The sequence below is a fragment of the Carcharhinus amblyrhynchos genome, chromosome 11 (genome assembly GCF_965287045.1).
Source record: "Carcharhinus amblyrhynchos chromosome 11, sCarAmb.v2.hapA, whole genome shotgun sequence".
Lineage (NCBI taxonomy): Eukaryota > Metazoa > Chordata > Chondrichthyes > Carcharhiniformes > Carcharhinidae > Carcharhinus > Carcharhinus amblyrhynchos.
This window is the reverse complement of record NC_137334.1, coordinates 37,519,922-37,535,610: the sequence shown is the minus strand read 5'-3', so window position 1 is coordinate 37,535,610 and position 15,689 is coordinate 37,519,922. Positions and strand designations below refer to the sequence as shown.

Below are 15,689 nucleotides of genomic sequence, written 5' to 3'. Positions count from 1 at the left end.
ATGATTTGAGAAAAAACAATTTTAGACTTGAGGTTAGGATTTGGAAAGGACTACCTGAGTGTGGGTTAGGCTCAATTTAGGCCATCAAAAGATAACAGATTAATTATCTGAGGAGAAAAAAATGTGTATTGACACAGAATAGACAGGGAAGTATGTCCAAGAGAGCCAGTGGCCCCTTACTGTCCTGTAACCATCCCATGATTATATAAATCAAAAACGAATTGCAATGGCTTGTGATTTCATTGCATATATTGTGTTTTGCTAATAATTCTGGTTATTTGATCTATTATACCACAGGTGTAATTTATAAACCTTTGTCTAAATCATTTACACTAAAATAGATTGTAAATCCATCATTTCTTCAAGTCTGCATTGCTCTGATCACTGCCTGTGAATGCATTTTTGGCAAATGGTGTTTTCTGCACTCATGGTGCAGACAAATACAGGAAAAAAGCAAATAGAAAAAGACCAGCTGGTCCATTCAGCCTGTTCCAATCAGTTGTGTAACATTTAAGTATCACAGCCCTCATTGCTGGAGGGGCTACACCTGTCTATTAACAGACATGCACTCTCCTGGGATCGGGAAAAAAGATTAAAAAATTTGGACTGTAAAACTGTTAATATCACTTCAGCCTTATTTTCCATGCAACATAATGGGTTTCAATTTTGCTGATAAGATACCCGAGATAAGAATTTATGGATAGATGCTCAAACAAATGAAAAAAATTCAAGAAAAATCTTCCAAGGATAAGGATACATTAATAGGTATAAATGAATTTATTCCAGTTAGCCAAATAACATTTCTTGTTTGACACTAACAGATGTTCACACCATTACAAATGGTTTCCAATTCAGGAGACCAAAAGGAAAAGAAGCAATGAGACTTTTCCTACTAACATTTTATTAATTCTACAGCTGTCATCTGAACACATTTGTTTCAACATTGCCAATGAATAAGGCCACTCTGCTCTTACCTGCAGCCTAAACCAGTCCAGTCTCATTCCTCGGAAATCAAATACTTCTCCATCTTCAACTACATAGCAAAAAGAATGTTTTAACTTTTACAAGAAAAACTGCATTCCATTATGAAGCATAAGTTCACTTTAAATTTACTCTCAAAGTAGACAAAATATTGAAGTATTTGTTAACATGAATCAAAATGAATAATTGATTCACCTTGCTTTACACTCAAGGAAGTCATGGTGTTCACAAAGGATGACATAATGATGGATTCATCTTCTGGACACACGGAAAGATTCTAGAATAAAAGATTGTATGAAAATGTTTAGAATTGCTAAAATATAAATTATTTCAAGGTAGAAGTGAAAGAAAATCATCTGTTTAACTGGTAGCCGCATTGTGTCTCGAAGTCCTTCTACCAGGTCCCCAGAGTCACAGTTGAAAAGAGTGCAAGACAGACCATGAAGTCCAAAATGTACATAAGTGAAATTCAAGGTTTTGCAAGAGGCTACCCTTCCAAACACAGGCTATCCCTTGCCCACATTTGCTGCTGATAGGCAGGCTCAGAGAGGGGGAGCAGGCGAGAGAAGGAGCAAGTGTCTGTCTTACTGTGTCTCAGATTTCTCATTCCCCCAAAGTACACACCAAAGTATAGCAAGTGTGTGTGTGTGTGTGTGTGTGTGTGTGTGTGTGTGTGCGCGCGTGCGCATGAGTGAGAGAGAGAGGGCGAGTTAATGAGCAACCTTAACCTGGAAGTGAGCCATATACACACAAACATTCTCTCACACTCTGGTCATTACTCTTTAACAACTTAATGTCATGGTATTGCTTTCGTTCAGCAATTGTTTCTTAATATCACAACTTTAGTTTTGAAATTCAGTTTACTGTTGTGCCAAACTTTATTTTTCCATAATCTGCTCGAGTGTGAAAAAAAATGTAAATGTGGTCCCCAGAGCAAAAAGGTTGCAAAACCCTGGCATTTCTTTACAAGAAGCTCTTACTTCACTAGAATCTGTTTGATGCGACAGCACTTATGCTTGTTATAGTAAAGAGCCAAGGAAAATAACTTTTGTTTTTCACACATGACAGGCCTACATCTGGGACTCATGTTCCACCATAAACATTCCACCAGTGACTTCAAGAATCTGCACTGTCAGAAGCGGCCACACATTGTCTATGACTTATGTGATTTAAATTAATGGTTAGAAAATTACAAGCAGTTTTAACTGAAATTTTGATGTGCATTTCAGGCAAGTGTGCTTACCCATTGGAAGTGAGGATTTCTATAAAACTATTCATTTTTAATGGATGCATTTCTGCATATTGTAAAAATTAAAATAGTGAAGGTACTTCCATGTTCAAATACAACAGTGATAATAATTATTACTACAACACATTTGAAAATAAAGTAAAATATCTTCCGCCTCAACTTCTATGCATCTTTCACACACTAAGAACAGATGATGAAATTGTGGGAAACAATACATATTAAAATATAATCTTGACAGATCAGATTTTACCTCTTACTATAGTGACATGAAATATTGAGACCTGAACCATAGGCTAATCCAAAATGAATAACTTGGCACAAACTTAAGTATATCACAGCAAGTCCTGGGGGATTGATGAATAGGGGTGAAGAATGCAAAGCACATGAAGATGATCCTACTAGGCATGTAGCTTACTTCAATGTTGTGAATTTTCCTTACGGATTTATTACAGAAACATAAAATTCCAAGTGAAAAGAGACATCTGAATATCAAGTGGCAAGCAGAACATCAGTTTCAGTAATAATCGTCCCAGAAAATGTTACATGCTACAGTTAAAAACAAAGTAAATGTGCAAGAATTGCTCATTATAAACTGCCTTGATATTAACTGGGACATAATTAACAGTTGCTGGTAAAACAATCATAGAACCTATGGAAAGTTACATAACTTTCTCACTGGACTTTTTCTGCAAGAAGGAGGTACACTATAATTTAGCTATCTGCTACATAAGCACTAGAGTGCACAGGATCATTGCACAACAAAAAGATCAATCTGCTCTGCACAGGAGACATAACTTGTGGCTTCACAAAATAATCACAGAAATGGAATGGGAAATAAGGTTTCAGTTCCGGCTTGCCTAGCTAGCAATAAAATTACGTGATAACTTGCTGCCTAAAACAAATCCAAGATGGGACATCACAGGAAAAAAAAGAGGTAACTGATTGCTGAATACTTAATTTATCAAAATTCCATTTATTAATAATTGTAAGGTTTTATTAGTTGTAATAAGGTTTACTATCAGTAGTGATGATGACTGTAAGGAGCAATGTTTCATTGATTATAAATTACTTAACTCAGAATAAAGATGGCAGTGATGTGTTGTGACTGCAGAACGTGGGAGGTCCTGGGCACTGGTGTGATCCAGGAAAAACATGTCCATCAGTGTCTGTAGCTTGAGGAGCTTTGTTCAGTCACTGAGCAAACACTGGCATCAGGAAGGGAGGGGAAAGTTACGTGGACACTTTGTACCAGAAGGTAGGCACACCCATTAGGATACACAGTCTTCTCTTTTGGTGAGTGGTCAGGAACAAGAGGATGTGACTGCATGAAGTAGTTATAGGGATCCAGAAGGTGGAAGTGGAGGAGTTGCCTAACTGGCTCCAGATGCTTGAAACCTGTATGAATGAAAGTGGGAATTGCAGAGTGCACCTGGTGCAGCCCTAGGCATGCACTCCTTTGCCTTGATGGTGAAGGTAGAGGGATGCACACATCCACTTGGTTCGATGGTAGTGGTAGAATAAAAGATATGCTGGGTCACCAGTTTACAGACTGTGGTTTGGTACAATTTTGCCAGAGCCTCAAAAATGTCAACTGTTGAGCTGCTAGATCTGATCTCATTTAGCACGGTGGCAGTATCACAACACAATGGAGGATATCCTCAATGTGAAAGGGGGGACAAAGTCCCATATAATGGGCTATAGAGTGGTTATTCCCAACATTTGTCATAGACAGATGCATCTGTGACAGGTAGATTGCCGAGGACATTATCAACTTGGTCTTTCCCTCCTGTTAGTTCTCTCACCACCAGTCCTGCCTTGCATATATGTCCTTCATGATTCATCCAGCACAGTCAATAGTGGTGCTATGAGGCCTCTTTGTCTCTCATATTCTGCCTTCTTGCTCCCCACACCAGCTCTTCCAATTTTTTTTCCAATATGGAAGAGTACTGATTCATTAGCTGAGGGAGGGCAGTAGGTGATAATTAGCACAAAGTTTGCCAGGATGCCACAAGATTTCATAGGGTTTAACATCAATGTTGAAGTCTCCCAATGGTTCCTGAATGTATATCACTATGGTGCCATCTCTGGTGAAAAAGGAGGTTGGGATCTTGTCCTAGAGTTACAATTCTTTTGAGTATGACTACGTAAGGCTATTGTTTGACCAGCCTGTGGGAATGCTCTCCCAATTTTGCTACAAGACCCCATATGTTACTGAGAAGTTACTGAGAGTGCCTAATGCCTAGGTCAATGCCAAGTGGTTTGCCCTGTTTTTTTTTTGACTTTTTCCACACAGTTTAAAACAACTGCCTAGCTTGCTCAACTAATTCTGAGTGCAGCTAAGAATCAACTGCATCACAACAGGTCTGGAGTCAAACAAAACGATTTTTACAACAATTTGGTACTTTCATGATCACCTTTAGAGACTAGCTTTATATTTCTGATTTACTTAATTAAATTTAAATTCCCCCATCTGCCTTTGTAGACATGAAGTCTATATGATGCTGTACATTGTTGTAAGTTTCTGGCAAAAAAATGAACGGAAGTACTGATATGTGCGCAGACTTTGTACAACATGTAGAGGTGGCTCACTGCAGGCAACAATGCCATGGTTATAGACTGTTGGGACACTGCCCTGCTTAACATTTTTGCCAAAACAGAATGCCAGGACAGCAAATCCCAAGCTGCGAATGTGACCTTGGCTGATGTTTCAGAACAAAGAATGAAAACTGAAGTTCACAAGCTACTACCCTCTTCACCTGACACTTTCTTAGTAGCTTTTTTGAGGATATAAAACAAGTGACTCTTTATGAATTAGTCTGTAACACACATCCTGGCATCAGAGGAACACATGCCAATGGAGTAGGTCTGAATGACCGTCAAGCTTGCTCTGCTGTTCAACGCAACTGTGGTTGATCGGATACAATGCATTTTGTACACACTTTCCTCTTGATCTTTTACGTTATTGTTAATAAAATATCAATCTCTACCCTTAATATCCCAATGAGTCACCTTACACCGCTCTCTGGGGCAATCATTGTTCCACAGTCCTTTGGGCAAAGGGATTTCTCCTCGTCCCCCTCATTTTGAAATTATTCCCGACTCTGGACTCACCGACCAAGGAAAGCACCTGACCTGTATCTACCCTGTCTATTTCTTGAAGTATTTTATAAGTTTCAATGAGATCACCTCATTCTTCTAAATTGTAACGAATACAGGTCAATTGTGCTCAATTTCTCTTCTGAAAACATTCCTGCTTTCCCCGAAACAAGTCTGGGGAAACACAATTTCACTCCCCCTATGGTGGTAATACTTGTTGAGGCAAGGGGACCAAAACTGTACACAGTACTCCAGGCGCAATTCTAACTAAACTTCTATGAAATTGAAGCAAAACCTCACTACTCCTGCAGCTCTTGTGATAAAGGCTGACATGCCACCTGCTTTACTAAGAGATTGCTGTACCTGCATGTTGGATTTAAGGGACTTGTGGACAAAGGCATCCATGTCCATTTGTTGATCTACATGTCCTATTTTCTTGCAATTTAGAAAACAATCTGCACATTTACTCCTTCTATCGATATGGATTACCTCACATTTTCCGTCTTGTACCCCATCAGGCATATTCTTGCTCACATGCCAAATCTGTACAAATCGTCCTGTAGACGCATTCCATCGCCCTCAGATTATACATTCCCGCCTAGCTTTGTATCCTCAAGTTGTGAAAAGTATGAGTGTTTGAAACTCAGGAATGCATATTCCTCCAAAGCATTAAAGAAATAGGCATTACCATGGTCTATTCACTGGATACTAAAACGTTATGTTTTGACAGAAATCTATGTAATATTCATCTATACATATCAGCAGAAACTAGTTCCATCATCTCTCTAGTGTTCTATTTGCACATGCTAACTGCTAACTCAGTGAAATATTGATCCCCGAGTTGGATTTGAAATTTCTGTTCTTCGTGTATCGTCCACCCCAATTCGTTTTACAGTTTTCAAGATGTAGTAAATCGTCACAATGAATGGAACCTAACCCCATTAGGATCCTAAAAAAAAAGTGACATCATATGTGTGGCCAAACAGCCCTCCAATTCGATTACCAAGTTTGCTGACGACACCACCGTAATGAGTTGGTTCTCAATGATGAGACACAGTACAGGAATGAGATAGAGGATCTGGTGAACTGATTCAGCAACAATAATCTCTCCCTCAATGTCAACAAAACAAAGGAGATTGTCATTGACTTCAGGAAGTGTAGAGGTGAACTTGCTCCTGTCTACATCACTGGAGACGAAGTACAAAGGCTCGAGAGCTTCAAATTTTTAGGTGTCCAGATCACCAACAATCTGTCCTGGTCCTCCCCAGTGCTGACACTAAAGTTAAGAAAGCCCACCAATGCCGCTTCTTTCTCAGAAGTTAAGGAAATTTGGCATGTCAACTACAACTCTCGACAACTTTTACAGATGCACCACAGAAAGCATTCTTTCTGGTTGTATTACAGGTTGGTATGGCTCCTGCTCTGCACAAAACTGCAAGCAACTACAAAAGGCCATGAATGTAGCCCAATCCATCATGCAAACCAGCCTCCCATTCATTCACTCTGTCTACACTTCCTGCTACCTCAGCAAAGTGGCCAGCATAACTAAGGACCCCACGCACTCCGGACATTCTCTCTTCCACCTTCTTCCGTTGGGAAAAAGATACAAAAGTCTGAGATCATTTACCAACTGACATCATTTTCCCTACTGCTGTCAAGACTTTTGAATGGACTTACCTTGCATTAAGTTGATCTTTCTTTACATTCTAGCTATGACTGTAACAATACATTCTGCACTCTCTCGTTTCCTTCTCCATGAATGGTATGCTTTGTTTGTAAAGCGCGCAAGAAAACAATACTTTTCACTGTATGTTAATACATGTGGCAATAATCAAATCAAAATCAAATACACATTCAAACAGAGGTACTCCATTCACATAGATCCAGGTCTTCCAGTTAGTAGTGTTGGTGAGAGGGGCTTGATGGAGTGTGGTGCTGTGAGTAGGCGGGAAGGAGATAACAGAAGTCAGTGGAGTGAGTGGGTTGGGTGGTTGTGTAGAGTTCAGCTGGATCCTGCGTCAGAATCAAAATGGCGAAGGGTTATCTAGACTCGAAACGTTAGCTCTATTCTTTCCCCACAGATGCTGTCAGACCTGCTGAGATGTCCCAGCACTTTGTTTTTGTGTAAAATAATATGGAGCTTGTTCAACTTATGAAGTTGCCAAATGAAGATATTTTAATCACTGCAACATTGAGTTTTAGAAATTTCCTCCATAAATGTATTAGAGAGCAACGATCTACATGCCAGACGTGTCAGCAAAGTACAATGTGCAAACAATTAACAAACAGTGAAGCAAACATTATATTTTCTAAAAGTGGAAAACTCCATTATTTATGTATTTTTCACATTTTACAAGGTATAGAATAAAACTGACTTTTTGTGCCCAATGTACAATTGATGAATTGAGAAGCTTCATGCTCCATCTACTGACCAAACAACTACATTGCAAGTAAAATTTCAAGAAATTTTTCCAACAACTTGCTGAAAACCAATGTTTGACTGAATTTGGCCAGTAATTACTCAGGTATCCAACATTTGCAGTCCTTCAATTTGCCTGCTACCAGAGGACATTGGAAAATGGTCAGGATCGCTACTATTTCCTAGTGATTTTCTTAGCAGCCTGGGATACATGACACCAGACCCAAGAATTTATCCACTTTCAAAGATGCTGAATCTCCTAATATTTTCTGTGCTTACCCATCCAATATTTCACACTCCTCAAATACAGTATCTGCTTGTCCACCTCATCTGTGCAGACTGGCACAAAGTACTAATTATGATTTATGCCCATAACCTTTTTGAATTTTAGCAGGTCCTATTCTTTGCATTGACATCTTTGTGCTGTTCTTGGGCTTATATCCTCTGGAGTTTAGATCTGGAATTAAGATGAATGAAAAGGGACCTCACTGAAACCCACAAAATTCCAATGGGGCTTGATAGGGTGGAGGATCAGAGATTACATTCATTTGTCAGGGAATCTAAAAGACAGGGACACAGTCCTAGGATAAGGGGGTGATCATTTGGGACAGGGATGAGGAGAAATTTCTTCAAAGGGTTGTGAATCTTAGGAATTCTCTACCCCAGAGGATAATGTATCCTCTATCTTTGAATACATTTAAGGTTGGAATAGACAGATCTTTGGGTCTCTAGGAATTGGGGGATATATGGAAAGTCCAAGATCATCCATGATCGTACCGAAAGGCAGAGAAGCCTCAGTGGGTTGCGTGGCCCACTCCTCCTCCTAATTCTAATGTTGCACTCCATGTATTTCTAAAACTTTTCCAGGTTTCCATGATTATAGTCGTCAATATTTTTCATATTCTCTCTTTACCAATATACTTAGTATACTCCCCCACATTTTCTGCAATATTGAATTCTCAGTATCTAACAGTTTTCCTTTTTTGCCTTAAACTTATTATTTATGCTTATTAGCATCGAGGGCATATAGATTTATTGTGAACCGTGTTTAATTCCTCCTTGAATGCCTTCCACTACTGATTTATCTTCTAGTAGCCGCTTCTAATTGACTTCTGCAAAATCATATCTCAGTTCAGTAAAACTGACTTTTCTCCAAGTCAAAACTTTTACTCTTGTTCCATCTTCATCCTTTTCTGTCACTGTGCTAAGCATAACTGAGTTATGATCACCACCAAAATGCTTTTTCATTTATTAAAGTTAAATGCAGAATGGATCTCTGTCTTGTTGGATTTGCTATTAACTGGTTAAGAAAGCTCTTTGTGTGCATTTTAAGAAATCAATACTTTCTATACCTTTTACACTGATTTTATCCTAGTTTATACTAGGATAGTTGAAATTCATTACTATTATGTCTCCATGTTCTGCACTTCTCAACGATTCGCTAACAGTGCTTTTCCATTTTCCTCTGGTGCACTCCCAACAGTATGGCTGTCCCATGTGCAATGCACATGGCTTTACTTGATGGCGACAAACGAGTGTAGAAAACTACAGCAAGACTAAAAGAGTAATGCAGAAATATTTTTACACACTTGAGCACCTGCACAGACAAAGGGAGTATAAAAATGTACTTAGGAGGGGGAAGGTAATACATGATTCTTTCCCTATCTCACCACTTCTCAAAGTGAGAACTTTAGTAATTTCCAAACTGGACTTAACTCATATTGTATTATAAACAGATGAATGGTATATGGATTACATTGCTGATTCCTGTAAAATAAATAACTGTTTAAAGATTGACATGTTTAACAAAAGATTAAAAGGATTTAGGATTTGTCCAGAGTTATTTGCATAGTCTTAGCTAATGCATGCTCTTAGTCACTACATTAACAGTACATGTGTTTCATGAATATTTTGCAATCATTTTACCTGCACTAGTTCATTCAGCACTACTGCATCAAAACCGGACAGATATTGCACATAATATCTCTGCATCACTGGTCCATACTTGCGCACATGTGCTCTGAGCTCTTCCATATAATAGATCAGTTCAGCAACATGCCTAAAGGGTTTAAGTGATATTAATTTAATGAATTGTCTAATTGCACACAAGTAGATTTTAAAGACAACTAAATATTACTTTCAAAATGATTTAAATTAACCTTTCTACTTGTTGCTGCAGCTAGTAAATTTACAAACAAATGAAACTAACCACCAAGGCAAGCTGGACATTCAATGTTCAAAGGCATATCAACCAATTGACTGGGTTTAGTATGTAGCAAAACCAACACAAAGTGCAAGTTTGTTTAACAATCTCCAGTTAAACCACTTACAGTTCAGCAATTCGATAAGCAAATTGCAGTAATTAAAAATGTTTTAGACATACAGTTTACAATAATCACTTTTTATGGAATGGGATTAATTTTGTACTCAGTGATGAATACCAATGCTGACTAATGGGATACTTCAGGAGCATAAGAACTAAGAACAGGAATAAACCATACAGCCATTCAAGCCTGCTTCACCATTTACTACGATCATGGCTGAACATTAATATTATTTTTGAGAGACAGGATCTAAAGGCGTTTAGAAATGCAAGGACTGTCAGCATGGCTCTGAGAGTGGAAAATCATGTCTCAAATTTGATTGAGTTTTTTGAAGGGATAACCAAGGTGGTAGATGATGAAAGCAATGCAGTTGTCGTTGTCTACATGGACTTTAGCAAGGCCTTTGACAAGGTACCGGATGGTAGGTTGTTGCACACGGTTAAATCTCACAGGATCCAGAGTGATGTATCTAAAATGGATAAAAAATTGGCTTCTTGACAGAAGCCAGAGGGTGGTTGTAGAGGGTTGTTTTTCAAACTGGATGCCTGGTGACCAGCGGTGTGCCTGATGGATCAGTGCTGGGTCCACTGTTATTTATATTTATATTAATGATTTGGACGCAAATATAGGAGGCGTGGTTAGTAAGTTTGCAGATGGTGGCATAGTGGACAGTGAAGAAAGTTATCTCCAATTGCAACGGGACCTTGATCAATTGGGCCAGTGGGCTGACGAATGGCAGATGAAGTTAATTTAAATAAAATGTGAGGTGACGCATTTTTGTAGATTGAACCAGGGCAGGATTTACTCAGTTAATGGTAGGGCCTTGGGGAGAGTTGCAGAACAAAGATCTCGGGGTACAGGCTCATAGCTCCTAGGAAGTCGAGTCACAGATGGACAGAGTGGTGAAGAAGGCATTCAGCATGCTTGGTTTCATCGGTCAAACATTGAGTTGGGACATCATGTTGAAGTTGTACAAGACACTGGTAAGGCCATACATGGAATACTGCGTACAGTTCTGGTCACCCTATCACAGAAAGGATATTATTAAACTAAAAAGAGTGCAGAAAAGATTTACTAGGATGCTACTGGGACTTGATGGTTTGAGGTATAAGGAGAGGCTGGATAAACTGGGATCTTTTTCTCTGGAGTGTAGAAAGCTGAAGGGTGACCTCAGAGGTCTATGAAATAATGAGGCATGTAGATCAGCTAGATAGTCAATATCTTTTCCCAAAGATAGAGGAGTCTAAAACTAGAGGGTATAGGTTTAAGGTGAAAGAGGAGATACAGAAGTGTCCACAGGGGCAATTTTTTTTCCCCACACAGAGGGTAGTGAGTATCTGTAACAAGCTGCCAGAGGTAGCAGTAGAGGGGGGTACAATTTTGTCTTTTGAAAAGTTAGAGTTTAGAGTTAGAGTTAGAGTTTAGAAGAAAGAGGGGAGATCTCATTGAGACGTATAAGATGATGAATGGGATGGATAGGATAGAGGTGGAGAGACTCTTCCCGCTGAAAAAAGACAGTAGGACTAGGGGGCACAGCCTCAAGATAAAGGGGGGGCGTTTTAGAACAGAGTTGAGGAGGAACTTCTTCACTCAAAGTGTGGTGAATCTCTGGAATTCTCTACCCGTTGAAGTGGTGGAGGCTGCCTCGCTAAATATTTTCAAGAAGCGGGTTGATGGGTTTTTGATAAGATAGGGGATTAAGGGTTATGGGGAGAGGGCCGGAAAGTGGAACTGAGCCACGACAGATCAGCCATGATCTTATTGAATGGCGGGGCAGGCTCGAAGGGCCAGATGGCCTACTCCTGCTCCTGTTTCTTATGTTCTTATGAAAACCATTTAGACAGTTACATCGGTATGATGGGTATAGAGGGATATGGGCCAAACGTGGGCAATTGGGATTATCTTGGTGATTAAAAAAAGGGCAGCATGTACAAGTTGGGCCGAAGGGCCTGTTTCCATGCTTTAAAACCTCTATCACTCTATCCTTTAATCCCCCAAATTCTAATAATCTCAGCGTTGAATATATTTACCAGGTGAGCATTAACAACCTTCTGAGCAAATATTCCAAGAGTCCAAGTGAAGAAATTTCCCATCTCATTCCTGAATGGTAGATCTTCTAATCAGAGACTAGAATCCCTAGACTCTCCAACAAGAGGAAACAGCCTCTCAACATCTACCTTGTCACTCTTTCAGAACTTTTATTTTTTTCTTCAAATTAGATCACCCTTCATTCTTCTAAATTAGGCCAATACTATTCAACTTCTTCTCAAAGGTAGCTTTCTCATCCCAGGAATCAAATGAACTTCTGCAGTATGCCCTTCAAGACAAACATATACTTTCCTGAGTATAGAGACAAAACTGCAGTCTCACCAAAATTCTTTTTAGAAACAGAGGTTTACAGCATGGAAACAGGCCCTTCAGCCAACTTGTCCATGTTGCCCTTTTTTAAAAATGACTAAGCTAGTCCCAATTGCCCACATTTGACCCAAAGCCCTCTATACCCATCTTATTTTTTATTATTGCTTACTCTTGTATTGCAGCACTTTGCATATGCCTTCCTAACTACTTGTTATCCATAAGCTAACTTTCCATGATTCATATACAAGGACATCCAAAAGCCCTCTTTTTTTTTAAAAATTCATTTGTGGGACATGAACGTCGCTGTCTGGCCAGCATTTATTGCCCTTCCCTAGTTGCTTTTGAAGAGCAGCTGAAAGTCAACCACATTGCCTTGGCTCTGGAGTCACGCGTAACTCCAGAGCCAAACCAGGCAAGGACAGCAGCTTTCCTTTCCTAAAGTACATTAGTGAACCAGATGAGTTTTTCTGACAATCAACAATGGTTTCTTGGCCATTAGTAGATTATTAATTCCAGATATTTTTAATTGAATTCAAATTCCACCATCTGTCTTGATGGGATTTGAACCTGGGTTCCCAGAACATTAGCTGAGTTCTTGCATTAACAGTCTAGAGATAACACCACTAAGCCATTGTCTCCCCCTAACTCCCAATATTTAGTAATTTCATCATTGAAGAATACACTTTCTTTTGTTTTGTCATCTAGTGCTCATATGAAGCCTTCTCAGGTTAAATATAGCATAGTGCATTAGCTGAATAAATCTCCCAATCCACCTAACCTGCAAACTTCGGACCATGGGAGGAAACTGGAGCATCCAGAGGAAACCCAGCAGACACGGGGAGATCGTGCAAACTCCACCCAAAGACCAGAATCAAACCAGGGTGCCTCATGCTAGGACACAGTACTAACCACCATAATAACTTCCAACATAAGGGGGTAGAGATGAGAAGCAATTTTTGCTTAGAGGAATCTGAGTAACTCTGTTCCCCGGAGAACAGTAGAGGCAGGGTCATTGAATAATTTTAAGACAGAGGTAGACTGATTTTTGGCTAACAAGGGAGGAAGGAAAGGGATAGGTAGGAAGGTGACACTAAGGCTGCAATCAGACCTTACTGAATTGCAGAGCAGGCCCCAAAGTATGAATGTCCTACTCGTCTTCCTAATTTCTATGCTCGTTAAAGATCAGTCTCAAGTATCTACTCTGGCTAATCACATTTTTTTAACCCAGATTTTCAAAGCACAAAGATATCTTCTCTTTTCTCCCCCCTACCGTGTACTACATTGCATCAAACAAACTAATTTCCCCCCGCTATTTCAAAACTGCTGACCACATCCTTTCCTCAGAAGAGCAATCTTGGATGTCCTCAGAGGAGTGAAGGAGCAGAGAGAGAGATAAGAATTTACCTGTTAAAAACCTGTTTAAATAAGTTTAAAGCACTTTATTCCTTGTAGAACTGTTTAAATCATTTAAAAGTATTTTTGCGGGCTTTTTGTATTTACCTCTAAGAATTCTGAGGGAGTGGTTAGAAGGGAGTTGTGGGCCAGCAAGCTTTAAATCAGCACCAGGTTTAAAAAGAGGCCTGGTGTAGACAGTGGGCAGCGGAGTGAGAGGGAAGTAGAGTGAGCTACTAGGGCTTAATATCAAAAGGGCTGGAGAGAAAAAGGGCCAGGTAAGTTTGTGTGGAAATTTTCAATACTACTACAGTGAATAATGGAGGGGCATGTGATGTGTTGTTTCTGTATGATGTGGGAACTGGTGGACCCCAGGGTCCTTCCTGGTGACCATGTCTGCAGTAAGTGCAGGTTGCTGGAAGAGCTCCAGCTCAAGGTAGATGAGCTGGCCTCTGAATTACAGACGCTGAGGCTCGTCAGGGGGAGACAGGGTGCCATTGTCAATGGGGTGCAAGTGACATCCACCTCCCCTAGACAGGCTAACTCTAAGGGTCAGGAACAAGAGGGGGCTGCTGAGAGGAGGAAGGGGGGGGTGGGGAGCGGAGGAAGGGGGGGGTGGGGAGCGGAGGAAGGGGGGGGTGGGGAGCGGAGGAAGGGGGGGGTGGGGAGCGGAGGAAGGGGGGGGTGGGGAGCGGAGGAAGGGGGGGGGTGGGGAGCGGAGGAAGGGGGGGGTGGGGAGCGGAGGAAGGGGGGGTGGGGAACGGAGGAAGGGGGGGGTGGGGAACGGAGGAAGGGGGGGGTGGGGAGCGGAGGAAGGGGGGGTGGGGAGCGGAGGAAGGGGGGGTGGGGAGCGGAGGAAGGGGGGGTGGGGAGCGGAGGAAGGGGGGGTGGGGAGCGGAGGAAGGGGGGGTGGGGAGCGGAGGCCTCAGCCTCTCAATCTGCATAACAGGTTTGAGGCTCTTGCTTCCAGTCTGGACGAGGACGAGGGAGGTGAGGTTGGTGAGCAAACTGCACACGGTACAGTGATGCAGCAGGACATAGGCAAGGAGAAAGTGAAAAGGAACATAGTAGTGATTGGGGATAGTGGGGTGAAGGGTATTGACACTGTCCTTTGTCACAACGACAAAGTGCACAGAAGGGTGTGTTGTCTGCCTGGTGCTCGGGTCCGGGATGTTGCATCTGGGCTGCAGAGGAACCTGGAGTGGGAGGGTGAGAATCCGGTCATTGTGGTACACGTGGGTGCCGACGACATAGGCAAAATGCGAACTGAGGATCTGGGGAGGGAGTATGAGAAGCTGGGAATGCAATTGTAGAACCGACATAGTAGTTATCTCTGGGCTACTGCCTGAACCGAGTGCAGACGGGCGTAGGGTTGATAGGATTAAGGAAGTGAATGGGTGGCTCAGGGATTGGTGTGGGAGGAATGGGTTTGAATTTATGGGGCACTGGCATCAGTATTGGGGTAGGTGGGACCTGTTCGGGCGGGATGGGGTGGGTCTGAATCGTGCTGGGACCAGAGTGCTGGCGAATAGAGTAAAGAGGACTGTAGACAGGGCTTTAAACTAATGGGGGGGGGGGGGGGGGTGTGGTGGTGGTGGTGGTGCGCGCACGTGGGTAGGTGACATTACGGGGTCTAAAGTTGAGGAGAGGGTACAGGTAAGGGAAGAGGCCAAGGATGTAGGGGGCGTGAGTATGGTTGGTGGTGTTACGGCAAATAGGGTCCAGGTGAAGGCTGGGATGAAGGCACTTTATCTGAATGCACGAAGCATTCGGAATAAAGTGGATGAGCTGGTGACACAGATCGGCACAAATGGATATGATCTGGTGGCCATTACAGAGACGTGGCTGCAAGGTGACAGGGACTGGGAGC

At 41.4% G+C, this 15,689-nt stretch overlaps 1 protein-coding gene across 4 annotated transcripts in view; it reads right to left on the bottom strand.

The window, feature by feature from the left end:
• nckap1 (NCK-associated protein 1) overlaps positions 1 to 15,689 on the bottom strand; it is a 205,519-nt gene that overhangs the window by 88,795 nt on the left and 101,035 nt on the right. For all 4 annotated transcript variants that reach the window (XM_080198863.1, XM_080198862.1, XM_080198864.1 and 1 more), the window contains 3 exons: positions 9,672 to 9,804; positions 1,177 to 1,258; positions 975 to 1,033 (listed from right to left, as the gene is read on the bottom strand). In XM_080198863.1, coding sequence (XP_080054989.1) covers positions 975 to 1,033; positions 1,177 to 1,258; positions 9,672 to 9,804 — 274 coding nt within the window. The remainder of the gene's footprint in view (positions 1 to 974; positions 1,034 to 1,176; positions 1,259 to 9,671; positions 9,805 to 15,689) is intronic.